Source organism: Agelaius tricolor, unplaced genomic scaffold, assembly GCF_023055355.1.
Source record: "Agelaius tricolor isolate 1412-34295 unplaced genomic scaffold, bAgeTri1.0.p SCAF_5, whole genome shotgun sequence".
NCBI lineage: Eukaryota > Metazoa > Chordata > Aves > Passeriformes > Icteridae > Agelaius > Agelaius tricolor.
This window is the reverse complement of record NW_027269265.1, coordinates 12,496,429-12,520,558: the sequence shown is the minus strand read 5'-3', so window position 1 is coordinate 12,520,558 and position 24,130 is coordinate 12,496,429. Positions and strand designations below refer to the sequence as shown.

General features: G+C 45.9%; 1 protein-coding gene across 1 annotated transcript in view; it reads left to right on the top strand.

Annotated features, from left to right (window-relative positions):
* Nucleotides 1-8,160: 8,160 nt before the first annotated feature.
* Nucleotides 8,161-24,130, top strand: part of EVL (Enah/Vasp-like) — a 148,064-nt gene continuing 132,094 nt past the window's right edge. The window contains exon 1 of the mRNA XM_071426484.1: nucleotides 8,161-8,428. Coding sequence (XP_071282585.1) covers nucleotides 8,424-8,428 — 5 coding nt within the window. The 5' untranslated portion in view covers nucleotides 8,161-8,423. The remainder of the gene's footprint in view (nucleotides 8,429-24,130) is intronic.

Here is a 24,130-nt window from a genome sequence, read left to right as displayed (position 1 = left end):
AGAGAACAAAATAAAATAAAGAAAGAGCTTTGTGTATTTTATTCTCTCAAAACCACCTGAATTCTTTACCTGACACAGTGTCTGCAGCAGCTGTCTTTTCCTGCCTTGCCACAGAGCATAAGGCTGGTCTGAATCCATGGCTGAAGACACTCCTGGGCTTCTGCTTCTGTCTGTTCCCTCCCCTCATCCTGAGTGCAGTAGGTGCAGTGTTTCTTCAAGAAGAGACTCATCTTTTCATGTCTTTTGTGTATTGCTATTGTCTACCAAGCATTCAGATATTCCCCTTCAACTTCCTTTGGTTTCAGTTCCCATTTCTTGCTTTTCTTCCCTTCATTCTAGCATTGCTGTTCAGCTCCCAGGACTGCATCCATGACTGGCACAGGTTGCTGCCCTTACCTGCTCATAAAGCCAGTGGCCTGACTACCTCTCTGCTAGTTTTGGGGCTGTGCTCCTGGTTCCTTATTGTATCTCTGTTCACACTTCTTCTGTGACTCGTGCTTTGGATATCAGTGAGTGCATCTGCTTTCAGCCCCTTCTCCCTGCCCTGCCACCTCCCTGAGTGGGGACACTGAGGGGACCAGCACTGTCCTGTTGTTTCTCGATTGTCTCTCTGTGGGCAGCCTCTAATTTGCATCATGTACATAGATTTTGAAATATTTTTAGGGTAGGGATTTTTTTCTCTGTTCTGTGGCATTCAGGAAAGGGATTTTGGGATCCTATACTCACTCCAACACTATGACTGTCATATTTGTCCAGACTGATGAGCCTGTATTTGGGTAATGCTTCTCTGTTAGAGTATTCAAAGTGGTTAGCTTAAAATTGGTACTATCTATTCTCTTAAGTCTTAAGTTATTCAGAAAACAATACAAATGCTTTCAAAATACTTCCTTCTTCCTCTTTTACACACTTATAAAATAAACATAGACTCAATCTGGTTTTTAGGATCATTGCCCAACTCCAAGTAGAGATTTTCATTATTTTGTTTGCCTCTTCTGTCTGTCTTCATATATTTATTTTACTCAGAAATGATGCATATTTTTATGATACCAAAACTATGGCCTTTTTCAACTTAATCCAATATGTAATATTTTAATTATTTCCTTGAAGATGATTATTACATAAATGTTTCTGATAGTGCTCAGTTTGGACAGGTTGGTGAAACCTGAGAGGTACTACCAATTTCCAACAGACAAGCTCTACAAAAACCAGTCACTATATTAAAAAGAAGTTTAAAAAAAAAAGCAAAGAAGGGGATAAATGTAAAAGAAAATAATTTTTGTAATGCTGGTGAATTAAAAAATCCTACCATTTCAAATTCTTTTTAAAAATTCCTTGTGGAGCAAATAAATTTTGTTAAAATGGATTTTTTACTATTGTAATTAATATGGGGTTAGTTAATTCAAGGTCAGATTTCCTATGTGAAATGTTTGGATGATTTTTATTCTTCAGAAGATTTAATATTAGAGGATATTATTTTCCTTCAGAATTATTCATGTGCAAGAGCTTGCAAGGGCAAAACAGTCCCATTTTTGCAAGAGTTGGCATTTTTAATTTCTTCTGGTTCTGCTCAGGGAAGCAGGCAGTCTTTTGCTCTGTTTTCTACTGGAAACAGGGCTGTTGACAGATCACTCAATTGCATCCTCAAAAAATCCTACAGATGGCAAGGAAAATGTCACTTTAATTACTTGTGGAAAGAACAGACTTATGGGAAGCCTGAACTGAAATCCTCTTCTCCCATTGCTGGCCGGGGTTCACAGCTGTGCCAGGGCAGTCTGGTCACTGCCATGCAGCCCCAGCTGCAGCAGCCTGCCCTGCACAAGAGCTGCCCCAAGCCAGGGCACCTCCTCATGCAGAGGATGGCAGATGAGGAGCCAGCTCCTGGGAAACAAGGACAGAGCCACTCCCAGATGTCTGCTTGTGGCTGGAGGCTGCTGGCTGAGTGAGGACATTAGCGCTTCATGCTCTTGCTGGGAGAGATTTATGGTTCTCCTTAGTCATGAACTTCTGTGGCAATTTCATTTTTCTTAATGGAACTCCTTTGCCCCCTGAATTCATTAAATAATGAGAGATGACCAAGTGATAATTTGCATGGAGGTATCAATGGCAGTGCAGCCAAAGCTGCCATCTAGCTCTGAGTCCAACATAACTCAGCAGCAATAGCAATGGGCTAATGTTCAAAAGCCACTTCAGAGACCTGTGTCAGTCAGGATGGGTCACAGCACTGTGGATCCCCCCCTTTCCTGCCAAATGTAGAAGAAGGGGCCTCCTTTCAAAAGGGCCTGTCAGTGTCACCTAACACTGTAGGCACTCCTTTGGACCTCACATTTTGTCTGTCTCGTTAGGAAAGCTTCATGTTTTGGACTCAAGGGGTTCTTCCCCACCAGCTTCACAGAGGTTTGATTCTACCATCTTCTGGCTGACTACAGACTACACTAAAGGAATTCAGACATTTCTGTTTGTTTGTAGTGGACATACCTGTCCTTAAAGGCTGCCTTTTTGGGTATAGTCTGAGGTGCTGAGCTCAGAACCATAGGAATGGTGACCTGTTTTCTGGGTCTCTATGCAACTGAATAGGTTTTTATCATGAGCTTGTAAGAGGTGAACATTTTTTAAATCTGCCCTTTGGAATTACCTAGAATAAGCATGTAGCCAGAGGGAAACAAATTCATCTGCTCTGTGAATTCTGTCAGTGCTACACGAGCCACAGTTGCTCCAAATTCCAAGTAGTAGGATAAAGAAATCTCCTTCAGGCTGTTCAGCCATTATGGTTAGAAAGAAAATAAAAAGCCTGGGTGAGTTCTGCAGCCACGTTAGATTATTGTAATTTGCTGTTGCCTTGATTTGCCCTTGCACTGCAGAGATGTGCTGAAGGGGAAACAGCCTGCACGAGCCTGAAGAGAAGCTCCTCTCTGCAAAATCAATTGCCTGGCTGTTCTTTCTGGATTCAGTTTCTCATTGAGATAAATGTCATCATTTTAGGGTTCCTTCCTCCCTGCCCTGCTTCTCCTTTTCATCAGCTTTCATTGGCATTATAACATCAAATTTATGACATCAGTGTATAACCACAGGGAAAGTTATTGCACCAGAGGTTCAAGTGTTTTGGCCTCTTTACAGCACCTAAAAAGAGCAGAAGCTGAGTTCTGTCTGAGAGTCTCTGTCTACAGCTCCAACAGTTGCAGAGTGAGCTGACAGGAGGAAAAGCCCTGTGGCATTTCCCGTATGTGCAGCTCCTGCTCAGCAGAAAATGTGGCCACAGGCAGCCTTAGCAGCCTGGAGAGCCCCAGTGCCTCTGGCTTGGGGAGCACAGCACCACCCCTGTGCCAGCTCCCTTCCCTCTGGCTGTGGGGGAGAGGGAAAGTCACCTTTGGCCTGGAACAGGTCCCCAGGGTCTGCCTGCAAGGCAGAGCTCCTCCCTGCTGCCTGGAAGTCTGCAGCTTCCTGCTCCAGCCTCCCCAGCGATTGCAAACCCTGCTCTCAGAAGGCATAACAGGAAAAATAAAAGTGCCAGTGAGCTCCTCCCTTTCCAAGAGGAGGCACTGACCATCTCCCTGAAAGCAAAGTTGGACTCCCATCTTCACGGAGGAAGTGTAATAAAATAGAATTAAAGTATATCAACAGTCAATTTTTCCTACTTATTCTCTGCCCTTTCCTATATTACTTCTTTCCCTTCATGATTTCTTCATGTTTTTCCCTTTCATGTAATTTCCTTTTCTCTCCTTTTCTTGTAAAAATCAAAATTCCAAACTTACTAATTCCTTCATTTTTCTGTAGTCTCCATTTTCCTGTTCCCTTTAGCACCTGCTGTACTCTTCTGATACTTGATTCTTTGTTCCACTCTCTTCTCATCTTTTCTTCATCCCAGAACTGGATGAAGTATTGCTAAGGGAATCCAGGTGCAGACAGTGAGTGCCCTCACCATGGCTCCTTTGGCCTGCCACAACAAACCTGAGGTGGAACCTTTGCCAAATGGTGCCAAAGATGGTAGGGATGTGGTGGTGGTGAAAACCCAACATCCAGGACTGAACCTCTCTGAATTTTGGGGATCTTTGAATCTCACTTTGCACCTGAAATTGGAAATCATGTTCTTTCATTCTCAGTGAAGTGTCTATGAAATTGTACAACTTCATCTTTGGCAAAAGTTCTGAATCATGTTACTGTCTGAGGAACAATTCTTTTAGGAATAAAAGCATATATATATATTACTGGATGTGATATAATGAATTGATATAATTAATTCTTCCCAAGGGTGACTTTCACAAGGCTAAATCCTCCTTGCTTAGGAAGAGCCTTCCAATAATAAATGTGTAAAACAAGCTATTGTGGACATTTGTTTTCCCTTTTCAAGGGAAAAGAGGTTGTTTTGTGGACAGGTCCACAGGAAAGTGCCAGAGTTTCAAGAGAAGGCTCTGAGCTGGACAAATTCAGTGGCAAAAAATGACCACAGGGCTCTTGCTGCACCAGCCTGGACATGGCATGGAGTGTCTGAGAAAAACAGCTGGATGACCTTGAGCTCCTGATAGGAGGATGTTTACAGAGGATGTTGCCCCAGGCTGTGTGACTGCATAAGGAGGGCATCCTCTTCCTCCTCCTCCCCTCCTAACACGAAATCTCTGAAACAACAAACAGAGCAGGCCCCGGGGCAGTTATTGCAACAGGACCCAGGGGCCTGGCAGCAGATCCATCAGGGTTTGCCGTGCAGGAGGTCCCAGCTGGGAAAGGTGCAGTTGTAGGGACAGTACTTCTCTTGTGCAGGTCTGTGCTGGGCTCTGCAGGAGAATTTGCAGACAGAGAGAGGTGCAAGGGAAGAGGGAAGAGTGATGGAGTCACTCACAATGAATCCAGCAAGATCACACTGGAGGGTCAGGATTTCCCCTTGGGCAAAGAGCAGGTGAATTACCAAGAGAACAAAGATTATATAACTGTCAATACAAATTGCAGCTTTAAGTCTCTTGGAAGACATACAGTTCTGATTGCAATGTAATGTCAGATTTGTCCCAGCAAAGCAATTATTACAGGGTCCAGTCATGTCTTTCTGTCAACACAGTGATCTGCTGGCCAACCAATGAATGTTGATAAGGAAGCCTCACAGATTCTGATACAAGAAAGATTTTTAATGCTGTTCTATTTTTGTGCCATTAGTGGCCAGCAAGATTGGTATCTGTCATTCCTCTCTTGCTTCTTTCTGTAAGAATAAATAAAACAGCAAATACAATTGTCTAGTCTAGCAACCTCACTGCATTTCTGCATCACTTCTCAACCACCTCATGGGCAATGAAGCCTCCCAACCCTTTGCAAGGGTTGATGCTGCACAAGTTTATATCCAGTGAGGTGTTGCAGCTTGCCCAGGGACAGAGAGTAGCTGTGCTCAGGAGACAGGGCAGGTACAGAGTGGTGAGTGGCAGAAGCCACCCCTGTCCTTACCCAGTGGTTTGCAGTCCCTTGTGGGCAGCTGCCAGGGCTGCATGTGTCAGTACTGGGGCACATGGTGGCTGTGATTTCAGCTCTTTGTGCCCCTTTGTGCTGTGCAGCCAAGGTGCACAGATAAAAGTCTTTGCAGAAGACAGTTTTGCTTCTATAAAACAAAACATTGTAGTTTTGTATCTCAAACATAGTATGATTTACATAAATTTGCCTGTTTGATTTATGCCTGTATTAGCCTATCTTAAGGAAATTATATTCTTAAAAAACAGATTATCAGTGAAATTACATATGAATATTTTATTTTAATCAAGTCTTAAATTCTAGTATCACCATGAAACTCTAGTTTAATAAGTGTCCTCCCTGCCTTATGCTGTCTCCCATATGTCCCATGAGCTAGTCAGTGACCCACACTCTAAAGGATTAGTCAGATGATAGTAATAAGAAAATAGGTTTTATTTTTGCTCATTATTTCTTCATATGCTTAATACCTTCAGCAACCTCATCACAAATTATGTGAATGGGTTTCTCCAAGCCACTGTCACTTGGGGGAGACTGCATATCAGATCTGTGGTCTGACACAATTGTTCCTTTACACAAACAACATATTGTGCATCCTAGGAGATTTAGGATAATTGCTAATAAGAAAGGACTGTAAATTTTGATTTCAAACAAACAAGGAGGCCTCTTAGATATAGGGTAAGCAGCTTCTTTAGGAGCCCCTCTCTATCTGAAGTGAGCTTAGATGCATTGGTGGGGTTGCTTGGGAGGAGGATGGAGCAGACCTGCTGTGGGACAGGGAAAGCACGAGCTGGGAGCTGTGCTTGTGAGGCACGGGAGTGCTGGGGTTCCCTCCCCCAGCCCTTCAGTAACTCTGTCTCTAATTATTTCTTTAACATATTAATGATCATTGAAAATAGCATATATATATATATTAGCTACCAAAAAACAAGCATGGCCTTGAATAAAAGGTGTATACATGATTACTACCATGGGGTTTGTTGCTGTCATATTTTTGTGGTTGTTATTGTAGTATATTTTATTTGGTGTGGAGCTGCAGTGGACAGCAGCAAAGCCTGACAAGCCAGTGGTGAAAGAGCTCTGTAGGGCATCAAATCTATGGGCTTGATTTTTGCAATATTTATTCTGGTGGCATAGGTTACCACTACAGTAAAAGTAAGTGTTGTATTGGCATGAGTATATAAACTTTTCAGAGAAATTGAAATAAAAATGTAAAGTATTTATGTGGAAAACAGCCCCTATTGCTTTGCTCTTCATCTCCTGCATGTTCTGGGCCACAGCTGGTTGCCTCCTGTGCAGTCCCACAGTCTGCTCTGCACCATGGGCACACTCCCCTGAGCCCTCACACAACTTGGCACCATAGGCACTGGCCAGAGCCCACCTTGCCAGAGCCCACCCTCCCAGCCACACTGCCCAGAGCCCACCTTTCCCAGCCACACTGGCTGCACCTTCCCAAAGCCACCCCCACACAAAGACAGGGGCTACAGCTCCCTTGCCCTTCACAGCACACGTGGATGGGTCTCAGGGAGTGATGGGGGTGGTGTTAATTGGGATACAGACACACAGGGGGAGGGAGGAGAGGACCAGAAGCCTTTTCTATTCCAGACAGACCATGTACATACATGTGCCAGCTGCCTGGAAACCCACTGCCTGCTCTTGGATGACATGGTTGTTTGGGGGTTTTTGTGTCTAAACTGGGTAATGCAGAGCAGGGAGAGATCAGTGGGAGATGATCCACAGACTCAGAGTGAAGAGCCTTTACTGTTGAGAAATGGCAAACAAGTTATGGTCACCTATGTATGGAAGACCTGAGAAACAACTGCATAATTTTGTCCCGTATCATGGCAGATCCTTGAGGACATTCAAGTGATACCAATTTCAACATAATCTTTTTTCTACTGGGTGATGCATGGCAAGAGGTGAAGAGACATGGAGAGGAGCAAGGGAAGTTCCAGGCTCTGGACCTTGTCAATATCACCACCCTACAGGCTGGGCTGCACAAGGGAGCTGGCAGGAGGTGCCTGGAAGGAGAAGGGCAGCGGGTTAGGGACGGGACTGGGATGTGGAGTGAGGAGGAGATTTGGGTGGGAGAAGCACAGGAGTGGAGGCAGCGCAGGGTTCCCGGGGTGGGTGGTGAGTGTGGAGAAAGGACGAGGCTGGGAGCAGGGCAAGAAAGCTCGCAGGGACACTCCTTGAGACAAGTGGGAAGGGTGAGGGAGCAGGAACCACAGCTGCCCTCCGGTGTCAGCTGGAAATGCCATTTCTGCTCCTGCTTCTACCCACAAAAGCACCGGTTCTGTGCCTGCACAGGACACCACTGTGCAGAGGGGAGGTCTCCAGCCCCGGCACTGCCCCGCTCCAGCCGGGAACGGTTCGGGGACGCGGCACGGCCAAGCCCGGGCCGAGGAGCTCGGCGGAGCCCGGAGCCGCCGCTCGGAGCCGCGCACGGTGCGGGGCCGCTCCCGCCCCACCTGCGCCGGGCGGGGACCCGGGCAGGGCCGGGCAGGGCCGGGGCTCCCCCCGACACCCGCGGCGGGGCCGGGCAGGGCCGGGGCTCCCCCCGACACCCGCGGCAGGGCCGGGCAGGGCCGGGGCTCCCCCCGACACCCGCGGCAGGGCCGGGCAGGGCCGGGGCTCCCCCCGACACCCGCGGCGGGGGCGGCGGCGGCGCGGGGCGGGGCGGGGGGGGCGGCGCGGCCCCGCCGCGCGTGGGAGCGGAGCGGGGCGGGCGGCAGCGGCGGCGGCGGCGCTGCTTTGTCCTGCCCACACACACACAGACACAGCCACAGCGCAGCCGGGCGGGAGCCGGCAACATGGCCGGGCCGGCGGAGGGGCTGCCCGGCGCCGCGCTGCCCGGCTAGCGCCCCGGGGCCCGGCGCTGCCGCTGGGGCGGCGCCGCCGCCGGAGCCCCCCCGTCCCGCCGCCGCCACCGCCCGGTCCCGGCCCCGCTCCGGCCCCGGCCGCCGCCGCGCCCCGCCGGGAAGATGAGGTGAGTGCGGGCGGGGATGCGCCGGGCAGCGCGGCCGCGGAGCTCCGGGCGGGCGGGGGGATCGCTGTCCCCGCGGTGGTGTCACGCCGTGGGGGTGGGGATTTCCTGTGCGAGTGGAAGGCGGAGGAGAGGTTAAGCAATGCGGCGCTTCCTAGTCCTTCACCGGATGGATAGCAGGAGTGGGTGGTGACGTTTTTGGCATGTTTGACTGTCAGTGCCTAAGTCCATCTGACAGATTATCTGGCGCTTACAAAAGGCTGTAAAGCGCCCGTGAAACAGCCGGGATGTGCCCGCTGCTGCCGTGCCCTAATGCTGGGATGTGCCCGGTGCTGTGGTGCCCCGGAGCCGGGATCTGCCCGCTGCTGCCGGGCCGTGTAGCGGGATCTGCCCGCTGCTGCCGTGTCCTTCAGCCGGGGATGAGCCCGGTGCTGCCGGACCGTGCGGCCGGAATCTGCCCGGTGCTGCCGTGCCCTGTTAGTTGGTATCATCTGCCCGGTGGTGCCGTGCCCTGCTAGTTGGTATCATCTGCCCGGTGGTGCCGTGCCCTGCTAGTTGGTGTCATCTGCCCGGTGATGCCGGGCCCCGCAGCCGGGATCCGCCCGGTAGGGCCGGGCCGTGCAGCTCGGGGGAGCGGCGAGAGCTTCCTCGGGCAAAGGAGCCCGGGCGGGGAGAGCGGGTGCAGGGGAGGGGAACGAGGAGCGCACCGCAGGAGCGGAGATGGGATATTTCTCAGGAGCGTCCAGCATGGGCCGTGCCGGATCTCCAGTCTCCCTCTCCTCAGGCAGCAGGGATGCTACTGCTCGTAGTTTTCCCGAGGTCAATTTGTCAGCTGTGAAAGGAAGGGCAAAAAAAGCCCCACCAACCCAATTTCCTGGTGGAAGGTTGGAGGGGAAACGTTGTTTGCTTTGGTTTATACTCGTCCAAACCTCTCTCCTCATTTATTCGAGTTCGCTTGAGCTGTCAGTATCTCGGAGCAACCCAGTCCCTGATTCATCTTTAATTCTAGTGAATTTTCCCACTTAACAATTATCTTTAGCAAAGTGAAATTGCTTTGGGAAACCTTAAAAATGGAAATAACAGTTTGAAGCCAGATATCTTTCTGTGGTGCCTGATTCCTGAATTGCAGGGTTGGCATTGCTCCTAGCAAGTGCAGTGGGAGTCCAGAAAAGGCTTTGCCTGCATTTACAGTTACATTTACTCCTGGCACCATCGTGTGTGTTGAAGGCTTGGAGATGCATCAATTTTTTTAGCCATTTACATTACCAATAATTTTTCTCACTTGCTTAAAATTGCATTCTTGAGGAGGGCCTGAAGCTCAGAGACCTGCTGTGTCATGTGTCTGGTGGCCATGTGTCTCTGGTCTCCACACAAAAGGTGTGCCTGCATCAGTCTCACCTGGTGTGATCAGAATGCGACTCAGAGACCTCTGGGGAGAAGTCATCAAACACAACAGATGGTGGGCAAGTTTCCCCTTGCTCCCTCCTGCTCACTTAGGAGCACAGCTTGGGAGAACCCTTGCCCCATGCAGAAGGGTTTCTAGAGTTCTCCCAGGAAGAAGGGAAGTTGACTTACTGACTCATAAGCCCACCTTTCACCCCAGGAAGGCACCATGGGCAGATTGGAAGGCTGCAACAATGTTGGGTTTCTCCCATTGAAGATGTTCTGCTCCACATGGACTTCTACAGCTGGTGGTTGCACTTTTTGTTGGAAGAGAGAGCAGGGGGAGAGACCCACCAAGACAGACTGTGAATCAGGGCATCATAATGTCCCCAAAGTGATCCCCACCAGGAGAGCTGAGGCACTCTCAGGGGAGGTCAGCCACAGGGTGTTTTGGAAGGGAAAAGCAGCTTAACTCCAGGAGAGGCTCCAGAACTTCCCCATATCCCCACTTTTGACAATGATGGGGGGATGCTTCTCTAGGTTGCCTCTGCTGTAGCTGAGGCAGCCAGAGCTGGTCTGTGTGTGCTGCTGGGTGTGTCCTTGGGCAGCTGCCCTTTCTGCTTCCCCACGTGACACCTGGCATCTGCAGGTGCATCACACTTAGTCTTTTGTTATAAATACCACTTTCATACTTAATGCACATTATTATTTTGTTGGGTTTTTAATGGATTCCCGTTTTTAAATGCTTCCATTACAGATTTTTTTCCCTTGCATATACAGACATTACTGAATAGATTGTACTTGTCAGTAAATATATGTCTGTAAATCACCTAAAACCTTTTCCAATAACAATTCTTGTTTAATAAATACAGGCTGTATAATTCCAAAATACCCTGGCAGGCTACATAATCATTTAATAAAAGCCTCCTTGAAACATTTGCTTAAGCATGTGTGTTTTATTTATACTGCTTTTTGTGGTGAATAGATTACAGTGCTATTCTTTGCACTATTGCATTTATGTGATGGTTTCCATTTTTTGATAATTCTTTATGTCTTCACCTCAAAGGTATGAAATGTGTGAATAGTGGGTGTACTAGCCACCTTAGTAATAAAACAGGTTATAATAGATGTTCTGCCTCAAAAACAGATTAGGATCCCTGTGTGGAAAATGTTAAAGTGCAGAGGTGTTATTATTTTTTAGTACACAAAAATACTGCTTTAGTACAAGAAATGTAGGGGTTATTTGACAGTGGATATTCATTTATTCTTAGAAGTAACAAAATTAGCTCATGTTTGGGAAAATGTCTATGAATATCGCTGTGGCTGAAAATAAAATTTTTACATTCTGTCAGCAGAGGCATAACCTGTAATTTCTTAGTCATACCTGTAGTTTATAAGGCATCTGTGTTTCAGTGGCCCCTATTCTTAAAAATAAAAACCAGACATAGCATTTTGTGTGTATCCCTGAAAAAATCCATCTCTCTTTTTGCCATGGCTGTAGTGAGTGTACATTTGCTCTCTGTGCTGTGCTCCTGAGGCAATGGTGGGGGGACAAGCTTCCCACTTTAAGCACTTAGTATTTTTCTAAACAGAACATACAGTTAATATCTGGGGATGGAACCAGCCTCTAAACAGGATTATTCAGATTAAAATTATACCTCCTTACTTCTCCTGTGGTATAACATGCTTTAATCCAAGCCAAAGTAATGAGTTCAGCACAGAAATTGTGGGGGAAAACAATGTCACTGAGCACCTTAAAGTTCAGCTAAAGTCAACCTTTTTGTTCTGAGGTTTTTATATAGCTATCAACTGGAAATCTGAAAAATATGTTGTATTTAGCTCTAGTTCAAATGGATGGAGCAACATGTTGAGAAAAAGAGGACTGAATTTTCATAGCATAAATCTGTTTTAATAACAGGAAGGTGTATACATTATACTTCTTAACCCTTTTGTTTTCAGACATAAACAAGCAAAGTCTTTACATTTATATCAATAAACACAATGTATTGAGCATTTCAGTGTCCTCCCCATTATCTGTTCATTAAGCAGTTCAGGAAATAACTCAAGAGTCTTGCCAATTCTTTCAGTTTGCATGGAAGGTAACTGGACTTGCATGTACAATGTTATTTCCTAACTTTTCTCCCTTTACTGTTTCTTTCTGTTTGCATCTGTAAAAAACAAGGGAGAAGATGATGTTTTTATTTATAATGTCATCAAAATTGGGATTACCAACCTCACTGGACTGGTGGACTTTGTAGCTCAGAGTTTCCAGTAGAAAAGCAGGAGCACACCCTGAGATGGATAATAAAATCAAGTTGGCTATAAAATATAATTTAACCTTGTCACTTAGCAATTGATTTCTGAGCTGGAGCAATATGCCTGTAACTTAGCTAATTTTTGTTTAATTCAAAGGCTCTGTCCTGCCATGTTCTGACTCCTGCTGTATGCTGGTGTGTGTGGCTGTGTGTTCCTGGGGTCACCTGGGAGCAGTCAGACCACCCTCCACAGCCCTGCCTTGGATATGTTTGGGTTTGCAGCCTCTCAAGCTGTCAGTGCCACGCAGATCTGTCAGTGTTTTCTCAGTAGAAAAGCTCCCAGCCCTTTGCCTGTCATGGTTTGGTCAGCAGAATCCCAAGTGTGGGCACTATGCTGCTGACAGAAAATTGCTTTTGTTAGCTCATCCTTGATCTTTAGAGGGCTAGGTAAGCTCTAGCTGCAGATAAACTCGTTGTCAGGAGGTTTTGGAGCTCCACTGAAGGTTGTGCCACGCTGGCTGTGGCCATGTAAAGGCAGCAGTGGTGTTCCATTGGCAATGCTGGGTTCCCATCAGTGTACCCTGACTGTCAGGCCATGGAGCAGGCAGGCCAGCTGTGCCTCTTTCATGCTGTTATTCTGTATACTTTCAACTGTTTTTCCCACTCTCTAAAATAAAGCATAGATTCTGGACATATTTTTGTGCATTTCCTCATTTTTTGGGTATTTTTGTCTTGTATTTTGTAGTGGTGTGACTGAGGCTGAAGATAATCTTTCAAATGTGCACAGGCCTGTTTAACTCAGTGTTGTGGGTTTGTGTGTTGTGTCCCTTCTGCCTGTTCCTGGGTCACCCAAACCATGTTAAACAGCAGATACACTGACACAGAACAGCTCCATTAAAGTGTGTCACAATTAGAGGTGTCTGCATAGTCTGTCTGCACACGGCTGGCTACTTCTCTCTTTTGAAGTATTTTACTTAAATGTTTGTATTTCTTGTAAGAAATCATACAAATCTTTCCAAAGTGCAAACACAATTCAGTTTCAAAGAATTTCCAGTATCCTGTAGGTTTCATGATTTCTTTCCTTTTTCTTGTTGTGTCATAGCTTCACTCAGTTCTGAGCAATGTGTAAGGAGCAGTATGGAACTTCAGAAAATATTTCTAAAACTGCTGCCAAAGTGAAATTAATTACAGCTCATTTTTAATCTTAATAATTACAGAATTGATATAGAATAAGTTGAAATAAAATAAGTTGAATGAGCTGCAGGTTTTCTTTTTTTGAGAAGGTAGTTATAAATATTTCAGGATTTTTTGCTGAATCAGAACCATAGTACTATCTCATCCACTCTTTATTTACATTTAAGAAAATCTCACTGATGTTTTGGTATTGTCCTTCACTGCAGTAGGTAAGCAGCAAAAACTGCCCCAGCTGTACATTGGTATTGCCCCTATATATTTTTTGTTTTCCTGATAGTCATCATTTGGCAGAACTCAAGGGACCCACAGTGCAAAAAGGAGAACCTCCTTTTTGTTTTTCTCAGCCTTGTGGCCTGGGCTCAGTTTCTCGGGGGCAGGGAGGAGAGGTGGAGGAACTGTGCCACTGCTCCTTGTCTGGGCCTGTTGTTCGCCCCCAGGCAGATTTTGTCTGCAGTCACCTACCCAAGACTTCCATTTCATCTGCTTTTTGATCTGATGTGCCCTAATGAGGGGAAAGGACTGAAAACCAGCACAGCACACTTGATCAGCACACCCCAAAAGCCCTTGTCCCTGTCACAGGCAGCCCAGGGAGAGGACACCAGAGCCCAGCCAGGGTGCCAGGGTGCCAGCCTTGGCAGCACACAGCCTTGCCTGGCTTCACCCACCCTGCTCCTGCTACCCTGGGAAGCTTTGCAGGGTAAGGGCAGCTGTTCCCAGGATCTGGGCTGCTGGGACAGCTCTGCCCTGTGCTGTAGGGACCTCGTGGTTCACCTGGCACATTTTCCCTGTGACAGCTCCGGGTTCATGGGTGTGTGTGCACATCACCCAGTAACACTCCAAGTGTGTTTCAGTCCAGGTTGTGACTCTGTGGAACTGAAAATAGTTTAATTATTTTCTCCCCACATTTCTGGTGTATTTAGCACTGCAGAATGCTTCTTCCTGTGAGACTTTACATTTTTGCATCGGGCAAATGCTTGGAATAGTCTTTCCAAAATTTTTTCAGTACATGAAAATTATTGTGTACTAAATATTGACAGCCTTTCCAAAACTATTCATCATTTGAGAGCTGTAGGAGCATTAAGGATAGCTATCTTTATTAGTGAGATGAGAGAGAGTGGGCAAGTCCTTACCAAACATTTGAGCCTGGAAACTTTCACATTTCTGACTATCCAAAGTGCCATTCTGTAATACAACAACAAACAGTGAAGCATCACATTTCACTGGGTATTCCATAGTCCTAAAGTTGCAGAGACATGTGGCTGCCAGAAACTTTTGACTTTCCTTCTTGATGCAGGCATTCAAGCATTAAATTTGTTTCAAGCTCAGTGTTAGTTTATACATTTCTCCTGAGTTCCCATTCTCGTTCCCCTCAGCTGTGCTGATTTAGCCACTTGTGGTTTGGTAGGATGAGCTGGGTCATGAAGTCTTTACATAGAAAGACAGAAGAAAAGAAAATTCACTTTCCATATGCAAAAGGTGTATATATAAGTTGGGTTGTGGCACTGTTCCCACCAGAAATGCTCAAGAAACCATTTCTTCAGGAAGTGCTATTACTACAAATTAAAATATTTATTTTACTAAGATGCTGCTCCTGTTCTTCCTCTTATGCTCTGCAGACCCTTCCACTGCAGGCTCCCTAGTGCTTTGAGGTACAAACTGTGTAGCCTAGCTGTTGGTATGGATGAGCATTTTCTAACTACTAGTCATGTTCCCTGTCCAAAAAAGGTACTTTTCACCTGACTTCATGATGGAGGTGTTTCTACCTGCCCTGAGTTCTATATACTGTTTATCAGGAATTAAACACCATTTTTAAATCACTGAACCTCCCTCTCTGACTGAATTTTCTGTGGGCTTTCATTTGATCACCCTCACAGTCAGCACTGGGGCTGGACCTGTTTTGTAGAATCACAGAACAGTTTGGGTTGGAAGGGGCTTTAAAAGTCACTGCAGCAGGTCCCAGTTTCCTGTGCTGGGGACCCCAGAGCTGGGTGCAGCACTGCAGGTGGGGTCTCACAGAATGAAAAAGAGAGGCAGAATCACCTCCCTCTACCTGCTGGCCAACCCTTTCTTGATGCAGCCCAGGACTCAATTGGCTTTCTGGGCTGTGAGCACACATTGCTGGCTCATGTCCACGTGCTGGTTTGTTCTGTGGAAGCTCCTCACCACTGAGTTCGATCTCATTTAGGTGAGCAGTTCATTTCCCAGGCAGTAGGTGTCATTCCTGCAACTTGAGATCTCACAGTTGTAGTTCTGTCTTTCTTCAGCTTCACATAGGTGTCAGGATGGATAGACATCTTCTTCTGTGAAAAGAGAGTAAAAGTTAAAAAAAAAAAGCAAAGCAAGCTGTGTAGTACAGTGACTCACAGTGTGCCAGGGGGGCAGGCACAGGGAGATGCTCCAGCAGTTTGTGTTTCTGCAGCAAGGCTGGCCAGCCCCAGTCCTTGTGGTTGGGGTGAGCTCTGTGGTGCAGGCATGCTGTCCTTCCTGGGCTGGTCTGCAGCTGCTAAATCCCTTAGCCTTTTTGGCATCATTGCTTTATGTGCTGGAGGATGACAATTCTTACCTGAGAGGGAATTAAGATGATTAAGTAGCTGGGTCTCAGTCTAGCACTGGATTTAAGGCTTAAGTTTGGTCCTGTTGAAGTCCTTGCTTTGCTGGATTGGAGTCTCCTGTTCAAAAAGCATTTCTGAGGATGACAAGCATCTCTGTAGTAAATGCTAAGCATTACAGCAAAGTTCATTATGTATTGCCATCCATTCATTCCTTCCTCCCCTTTCTTCTTTTCCCATTCCCATCATTCGCTGCTTCTTAGTCAGCATGTGTGTAGCTTCCTGCCTTTATCCCTTGTCAGTAAGCCACTCCCTCAGTAATGAGGAGATCTAGAAAATGCAGTGAAATGGCATTAACAAGAAGCAGGGCCATGGCCACCATAATCCCTTTAATTGCATGCTGACTGCTTTTCTTTCCCCAGCTGTACACGGTTCAGGAGCTCGGCTGCAGCGATGTTCCGAGGGTGCGTGCCTGCATGCAGCAGGGACAGCTGAACACACCCAGGGCTGCTGGGTGCTCAGGATGAAAGGATAGCTGAAATTAGTAAATTCAAGTGTAAGAGCTGCAGTTGGAAATGCCTGTTACATGTGAGTAGGAATATGTCTTCAGCACTGAACAGACTAGCACTGTTCAATTCATGGTTCGTGGTCCAGAAGACATCAAAAGATGTCTACAAAAATTTTAAAAATCAGAAACAAGGCAGGTTAAAAGCATCCCCATAAGCACATATTTCATGCAGTTTGTGTGTGTACCTATTCCTGTTAGCTCCTTACTGTTCTTATTACCCAGTTAAAATACTTTTGATACTAAAATTATTTTATTACATGGCTGTTTTGTCTGTCATTCTAGCTCCCACCTGCCAAACAGTAGTGGGATTTGAGATAATCTGTGAATTTATTTTTGAAAAGGATTTTTGATTCAAAATGAGAGAAATGCTGGACAAGTATATTTTGATAGAATGAGGTAGCTTTAATATTTTGACTTCATTATGAATTAGTGTTGAGTGCTGCAACACATTTGCATGCTAATCTTTCTTTTCATTAACTAAATACATCACCTAGGTGAATGTAAGTCTGTTTTTGATGCCACAGCTGTTATGTTGAGAAGTGAGGGTTGTATCATTCAAATAAAGCAGCCTTCTCAGGCAATTAGTTTCTTTGACTATTTAGTAAGGAGAAGAGTGAAAACATGGCCTTACATGTTCATTTTACCTGCATGCTTAATAAAATGTCCTTTATCTGTCCCTGCTCATTCTCTTGCTTGTCTGGTAGTAAGAACCACCTTTGAGTAGGTGGAACAAGGAGTTACATCTCTTCATCACACTTTGGCACGTGCAGTATTGTCCATTAGAGGTGCTGCTTTGTCAGCTGTCACCAAAGTGATCCACAGCTCCCAACACCAGCTCAGATTCCACTGGTGGCCCAGTGTTGCGATGGATTCTCCCAGAGCCTGACCTGCTGCCTCTTGGTTTTGTGTTTATTTGGTGCTGAACTGTCAGATGTTAGCTCACAGCATCCAGAACCACACACAGCTGTCTCCAAGGCTGCCATGGAATAAATAGGGCAGGAAATCTTTCTCCTTTCTAATGCCTTTATTAAAAATCAGCTTGGGTGGGAAGAACTGATGGGTTGGTGGGGTTGCCCTTGCACCGCTGCTGCTCCCAGGAGTGGCACAGAGGAGGAGGAGGAGGAGGAAGAGTGCAGCTTTGTCTGCTGGGCTGCAGGCAGAGCTGGGGCTTCCATCCTCACAAGAGCATCAGGAGATTCCCAGTTTTACAGTTTGACATTCGAACTCCTCTGTCTAGCTGACATCTTCAGGTCAGGGTGAGGGGTAAAAAGGGTCTGAGCGGACACTGGATTCTGTTCCTCACGTCTAGACATCACGTCGATCTCTTAATCCCATGGTGGCTCGTTGTTTTTAGGGTTTTTCCTGCTAGATTTGGTGAAGGGTTTCCTCATTTGCATGGCAACCCCGATGTCACCTCCGCCTCACAATCCCGGGTGCCATCTTCCAGGAAGCAGCAGGGGGATACTTGACAAAGGGGGATTTCCAACCATCAAGAACAGGTAATTGAAGGAAAACTATTAACAACAGGGGATTACAACATTAACAACAAGTAGTTAGAACTCCAACTGGTTTAACTTGTGAACTCTGCAACCTTCTAAAAAAATGGACAACTTTTCTACTCATACTGGGTGATGCCCAGGGATGTCTGGTTCATCACACACCCAGGAGCTGGCCACAGGCACTTGCCTGTACCTGCAGGTCAGCCTGGAGCCATCAGCCTCCATCCTTGGGGGTTTCAGCTGCCCACATGTAATGCTGGAGGCAGGGAGAAAGCTGGCTGATGCTACAGCATTAAGGCCTTAATCTTGAAAGGACTTGTACACATTCCTGACCTGATTACTGGGCACAGCATCCTGGGGGGTTTGGGAACCTAATGGCCATTGTGCTGGGACCACTGACCGTGATCAATTTAAGTGTACGTGCAAGTGTTGGAGGGCTTGGGCTCTGATGGAGCTGTGAAGGCTCTCTTCTTCATTTAGGGCAGAACTCAGCAGGGGAAATTTGGAGCTTTTAGGAGGGGAGACAAAAGTTATTCCTGTCCTCTGTATGGAAGTCCTCACCTTTAACATATACAAATAAGAATATAAGCATCTTGTTTAAAATGTCCCCCCCCCACCCCCAATGAACAATTATTACCTGAAAACCTGTCAGCAAGTCAAGAACAACCCCAGCCAGCCCTTGGGGGAGCAGAGGAGGTGGCAGGTGGTACAAGGAGCAGGTTTGCTGGGAAGCAGTGTGGAGGGCTGGGGCTGCCAGAGCCATCCTGGTGAGGCAGGTGAGGTGGGTCCTTCCCTTTCAGGGGTTCACAAGCAAAAGTGGAAATAAGAAGGGAACAGAAAGATGGTCAGTGTGTTTAGTGTAGCTGAGGAGTGTTTGTGTCTTACTGGGGGGGTCCCCCAGGGCTTGTTGTATTGACCCCAGGGAATTTTATATTCCTCAAGATGTGACCCAAGGGTGAGCTGCAAGGGTCTGCTTGTCTCTTCTGTCCTGGCTTGCTAAATAAAAATAGTGCTGGAAGTGCACGACTGCAACTCTTTGCAGGAGCTCAAAAAGCCTGAGCCAGCATACTATTTTAAAATTTCATGGTATTAAATATGAGAGTGTTACAGAAATAGCAGAGGGGACACTGAGCCAGCAAGCTAGGGAATGTGGAAACAAGTTTGTAAGAGCAGTAAAGCCACACAAGGACATTTCTCAGGCCATGAAGTGTGGTCAGAGGTGTGCAGGGCGAATGCCTTGCGTGAGCATTTAGATGTTACTGCTGCCCTGAGGACGGGTGCAGGTCTGGTTTAGTCAGTTCTCCCACTTTCCAGCTGGTTCAGTCTCCTGAATCAGTTCCCCAAGGAGCTGTGTGAATGTCTGTCAGCACCAGAGGGAGTGGCAGAGAAGGCTGTGATGCCCCACAAGGCAGCAGGACAGCCCAAGTGGAAATGATGCTCCGTGTCTGACCCTCCTCACAGTGCTGATTTCATCCTTGCAAGAGCTCACATTTACATCACTGCATGGTCTGGTTAACCCAGTGGTTTGCTAAGGACCTCCATGCTAAATTGCTAAAAGAATAGTCCTTCTTCCTCACCCAGGAATGCTTTCTATGGGCTCCAGTCTCTGATCTCTTTGTCACTTTGGTCAAAGTCTGTCACTGCAACCTTAGTTGCACCCTGATGCCAGCTGTCATCTGTTGTTGCTATCAGGGCCTCCTCATCATCCTTTTGCTTCAGAGGTTTGGACACCTTTTGTGACCCTTAAAAGATGATAATCCTGAGAGGACACTGAAAAACAAACAACACAGCTGATGGTTCCCTGGAAAAATATTTAAAGGTATGCCTGTTTATTAAAGGTTAAGCCTGACCTTGCTAGAGCCCTTGACTTCTATTTGAATGCAGTAGGATTATAATCTAATATCAATTTCCATCTCTGATTTCCCAGCACCCATCTCAGTATGATAGGCCTGAACTGCAGCTCAGTTTCACAGATGGTACCTGCATCACAGAAAATATTAGATGACTGGTGCCCTAAATACGACAGAGTGCATTTGTCTACACATCTGTGTAGACAGAAAAATCTTTTTAATGGTAAAAAGCATAGTCACCTAAGAGGAATGTGAAAGGAGTTTGCTAGAAGACTCAGTGGTGACTTTTTATGTTTTGGAGCAGGGTAAGCAAAATGAGAAGACCTTAAAACTGTGAATAAACATGGCATCTCAATTTAACATGTCTGCCTAGAGAAGCAGGCTTTTATGATTTTTTGTTATTTCATTACAAACAAGAACTTTGATAACTGCTGTGTTTTCCCAACAGTAAAAAACATGTCAAATATTTTTGTGACCTGCTATTTAAAAAATAACCACATCAAATGCTTCAGCTTCCTTGAGGATTGTCGCATTTTCCTTCAGGACATGCATTTCTCATGGCCCATCAACATCTGTTCAGCCCTTGCAGTGCAGGAGGATGAAGTGAAGACTTCCAGGGTCTGATTTTCTCTGCAGCCTCTGGGCACCAGAGGAACTTTAGTGAAGACAGGGACAGGGAACTTTAGTGAAGACAGACCCTTTATGGATATTGAGCATGCAGCAGCCCTGGCAGTGTGTCCTCAGTGGGATGCACAGCTTTGAGTACCCCTCTCCTTGGGGGTGAATTCATTGACAGCTCAAAACTGCTGATTATGGGGACAATTTTTGCAGCATCTCCTCAGCTTTTTGCTGTCTCTCTCTATTCTAAAGCTGTCTGAGCAAGGATTTGAAGGAAAACTAATCCAAATCACCAAAAATGTGAATGTAAAGTAAATTAGGTAAACTAAATTAAACCATTGTATATATTATCTGATTCAGCATTCAAGTGACCTTAATTTGATTAAGCTTAATTCATATCACAGTAAATGATACCAAATATGAAATAGGGTTGATTTAATTAATAATGAGTGTGTCTGCAGGGATCTAATGTGGTTTCATTCATTACAGAAATGTTAATTCAGATTACCTTTCTAGAGTTTTCTCATGCAGATAAACCTTACAGGACAGTTTATTAGTTAGGCCTAAATGAGTGTAATTATGTATTTACTGCCTCTTGGCTCTAGAAGGACTTTCCCACTGCTCTCGTCTTGTGGCAGTTCATGAGTTCATTTTGTTGTGGGATGTTTTGTTAATTTGTTAATCCAGGCAAAGGAAATTCATCAGTTTTCTGTTGGCTTAGTCACCTTTTCACCTGATTTGTGGCTGCATGGTGCTCCACAGGTGAAGACAGGAATGTGAATGTGTGATCAAGGTTGAGAGGGTGGGAACTCACTTCAGGTCAGCCCTTTGAGCAAGAGACACCCTGCTGCCACCCACACTGTTGGGCTACACAGCACATGGACAGAAGAAATGAACTTTGTGGGAGTTGCCTAAAGTCACACACCACCAATTTTGATTTTCTTGGTGTTTAGGTACAACTATGATGTATTGCTTGGCTTTGGCTTGTACTCTTTCCCTCTGGCTTTTTGTCTCCTCTGTGCCTCAGTAGTACTGCAGAGCAGCATCACCCGAGTAGCTCATGCCCTCAATACACACAGGCTCTACTGACACATTTTCTGACTGCTTTGCTTCCTTTTCTCTGGGTGGCCTTGAAGTTCTGTGAGTCCATTTTTTGCTGTATGATTATTAAGGGAATGGACCCACCATAACTGTGAAGATGGGGGAGCTGCAGTGGCTGAGCCCCCCAAGTCTTTGTGAAGGGTTTTATGTAAGCATGGACTTTGTTTTCAAAGAATTGTGTGAAACAAGGCTGTGATACAAGTGTAAAACTTGAACTGAAGCACCTGATCATTTTCAAGAATTTGCCACATTGAAAACACAGGAGAGCCTTGAGGAGAGGAGTGGATGGTAAATATGAACTAGATGCAGCAAAGATTATACAATTCCAAAGCTTGGGTTTTTTTTTTTTTCTTTCTTTGTTTCTCTAAATAGAAGTAATCTGGTATCTGAAGAACAGAGAAATTCTCCAAAACATGTTCTGAACTTTAACAAGAACCCTAACTTTGATGCAAAAGCCTCTGAACTTTGGAAAGTGAGGTGGAACATAATCTTGTGCTCCAAAATTCACTCGAGGTCTGTTCCCAGAGTGCTAGGAAATGCTGGCTGTTCCTGCTAGCATCTTCACACCTTCTAGTTTGAGTTTGCCCCAGGAATCACTCCCAAACAGTGGCCAGGGCAGGGCTGTCAGCCTTCAGGAGCTTCCTGTGATTATCTGGTTCATTCTCTCTGCAAACCAGGCTTTGAAAGCCCGAGCTGTGCCCATCTCATCCTGCTGGAATATCAGCACACCCAGGCACATAAACAACGTGCCTCTTCACCAGGCAATGAAAATCAATGAGGCTTTGAAAAGACACACTCTTTAAAGTCATGGCCTTATTTGGGAACTTGCAAGAAGCTTGGCTGTCACAGGAGAATATTTTGGCTCTGTGACAGTTTTCTTTTATATGGTTCTTCAGTGAGGAATCTCCTGGGTTTGTGCAGTGATAGCTTGCAAGTGTTGTGTGTCTTTTTTACTCCTTCCCAGGAATATTTGCTTGAGGAGAAGCCAATATGTTGGTCAAAAGAGGCCAAAGACCCCATTTGACCTCTCTTATCCAAAGTATGTAGAGAAAAGGCAGGTTTTCAAAGAAAAAATGAAAAATTCCTGGTATTTCAGTATTCCTGAGCAAACTCACATGTTTTTATCATAATTACTTCTCTATACCCTTTTTATTTCTCACTACTCATTTGTTGAGTGTTGCCTTCTGTTTATGTAAGTGTGGGATTGTTTAGGAATAATCTGATCTGACATCACACTTGTGATCCTTACACTCCTTGGGAACATTTCCTTTATGTCCCTAACACCCTGTGAGCTGTGGTGGGATAAAAGAGCCTGCATGATAAAGATAAATAATAAACTGAAGGGAGAGTGTCGGAGACAGAAGCATTTTAGACTTGGAGTTGTTTGGGGAGAAAGAGAGAGGAGAGAGATTATCTCAGCAGCATTTTGAAAGGGTTTCAGAGGAGGTAGTTGAAAGAGAAAGGGGAATTAGAGAAGAAAGGTGTGATTATAACCTGAAAATCACTGTGGCTGTTTCTGAATCCCTTGTCTAAATGTTATAGAGGTGGAATATAAAATTATTTCAGAGACTTAAGCTGTACAATTTAGTGAATTCTGAGGGGAGGAGGGCCCTCAGGCCACACTGATGTTGGAGACCTGGGGCACAATGGTGGGCAGTGCCACATGGATCTGCCACAACATGGATACCAGAAAGGACACCCTCAAGCATCAACAATACTCAAAAATCATTTTAGTTTTGGGGGAAGTTGAGAAGTTGGGGGAAGAGGGTGAGATCAGCACAGTCTGGCTGTGGGACAGGTACCCATCCTGCAGATTTTGCTTCCTACAAAATACCCTACAAAATGCCCAGGACATTGAATCCTCCAGCATCTTTGTCTGGCTTCCCTTGACCTGTTCCTGCCATTGCTGTGTTGTAGTGACCCAGCCCACATTTCAGCTCCCCTCTGCTCTGCCCAGTGCCTTTCTGTTCCTGAGGAGCTGGGGAGGCAGGAGCAGGCTGGGCTCTGTTCCCAGCCCTGCTCTGCAGTGACAGAGGTAATGTTTGGAGAAGGGCAGGGGGACAGGGCAGAGTACCTGGGCCAGAAGCAACCCTCAGGTCCAGCACAGGGCTGATGTCACTTAATATTGTGCATCTGATACCAGCCTGAGGTAGCACAAGGGGCAGTGCCCATGGCAGTGGATAGGAAAGGAAGATTTGTGAAACTTGAGAGAGCTTGAGCTATTTGCAGCCAACGTGGGGAATGCATCTGGGAATGTGAGGCTGGAAGGAGCACGTGTCAGGCTGGTGTGCAATGCTCTGAGAGAGAAATGTGAGTTAAAAATATTGAGGAATAGGGATTCTTGTCTGTGGCTGGAAATTTAGAAGGAATTTCAGGAGAAAGGGGAATCATTTTTGGATAGTATTTGATGGTTTGTGATCATTCCTCATTTTATGAGTCTTGTGAATTGATTTCCAGAGCCTTGCTATTTCTGTCCTCCCTTTCAAGGTCATTGGGATGCACTGGTTACTCTGGAGCTCCATTCATTAGAAATTAGCTAAGCTGGGATTTGACTAGGATGTTTATCTGGGATGACCTGAGCCATTTGCTTCAGGAAGTCATTCATACTTGAAAAGACAAATGTATTTCATGTTAAAGGACAGGTCATGCTCACCTCTCTTTTCCTCCAAAGATGAGGGAAGTAGGATT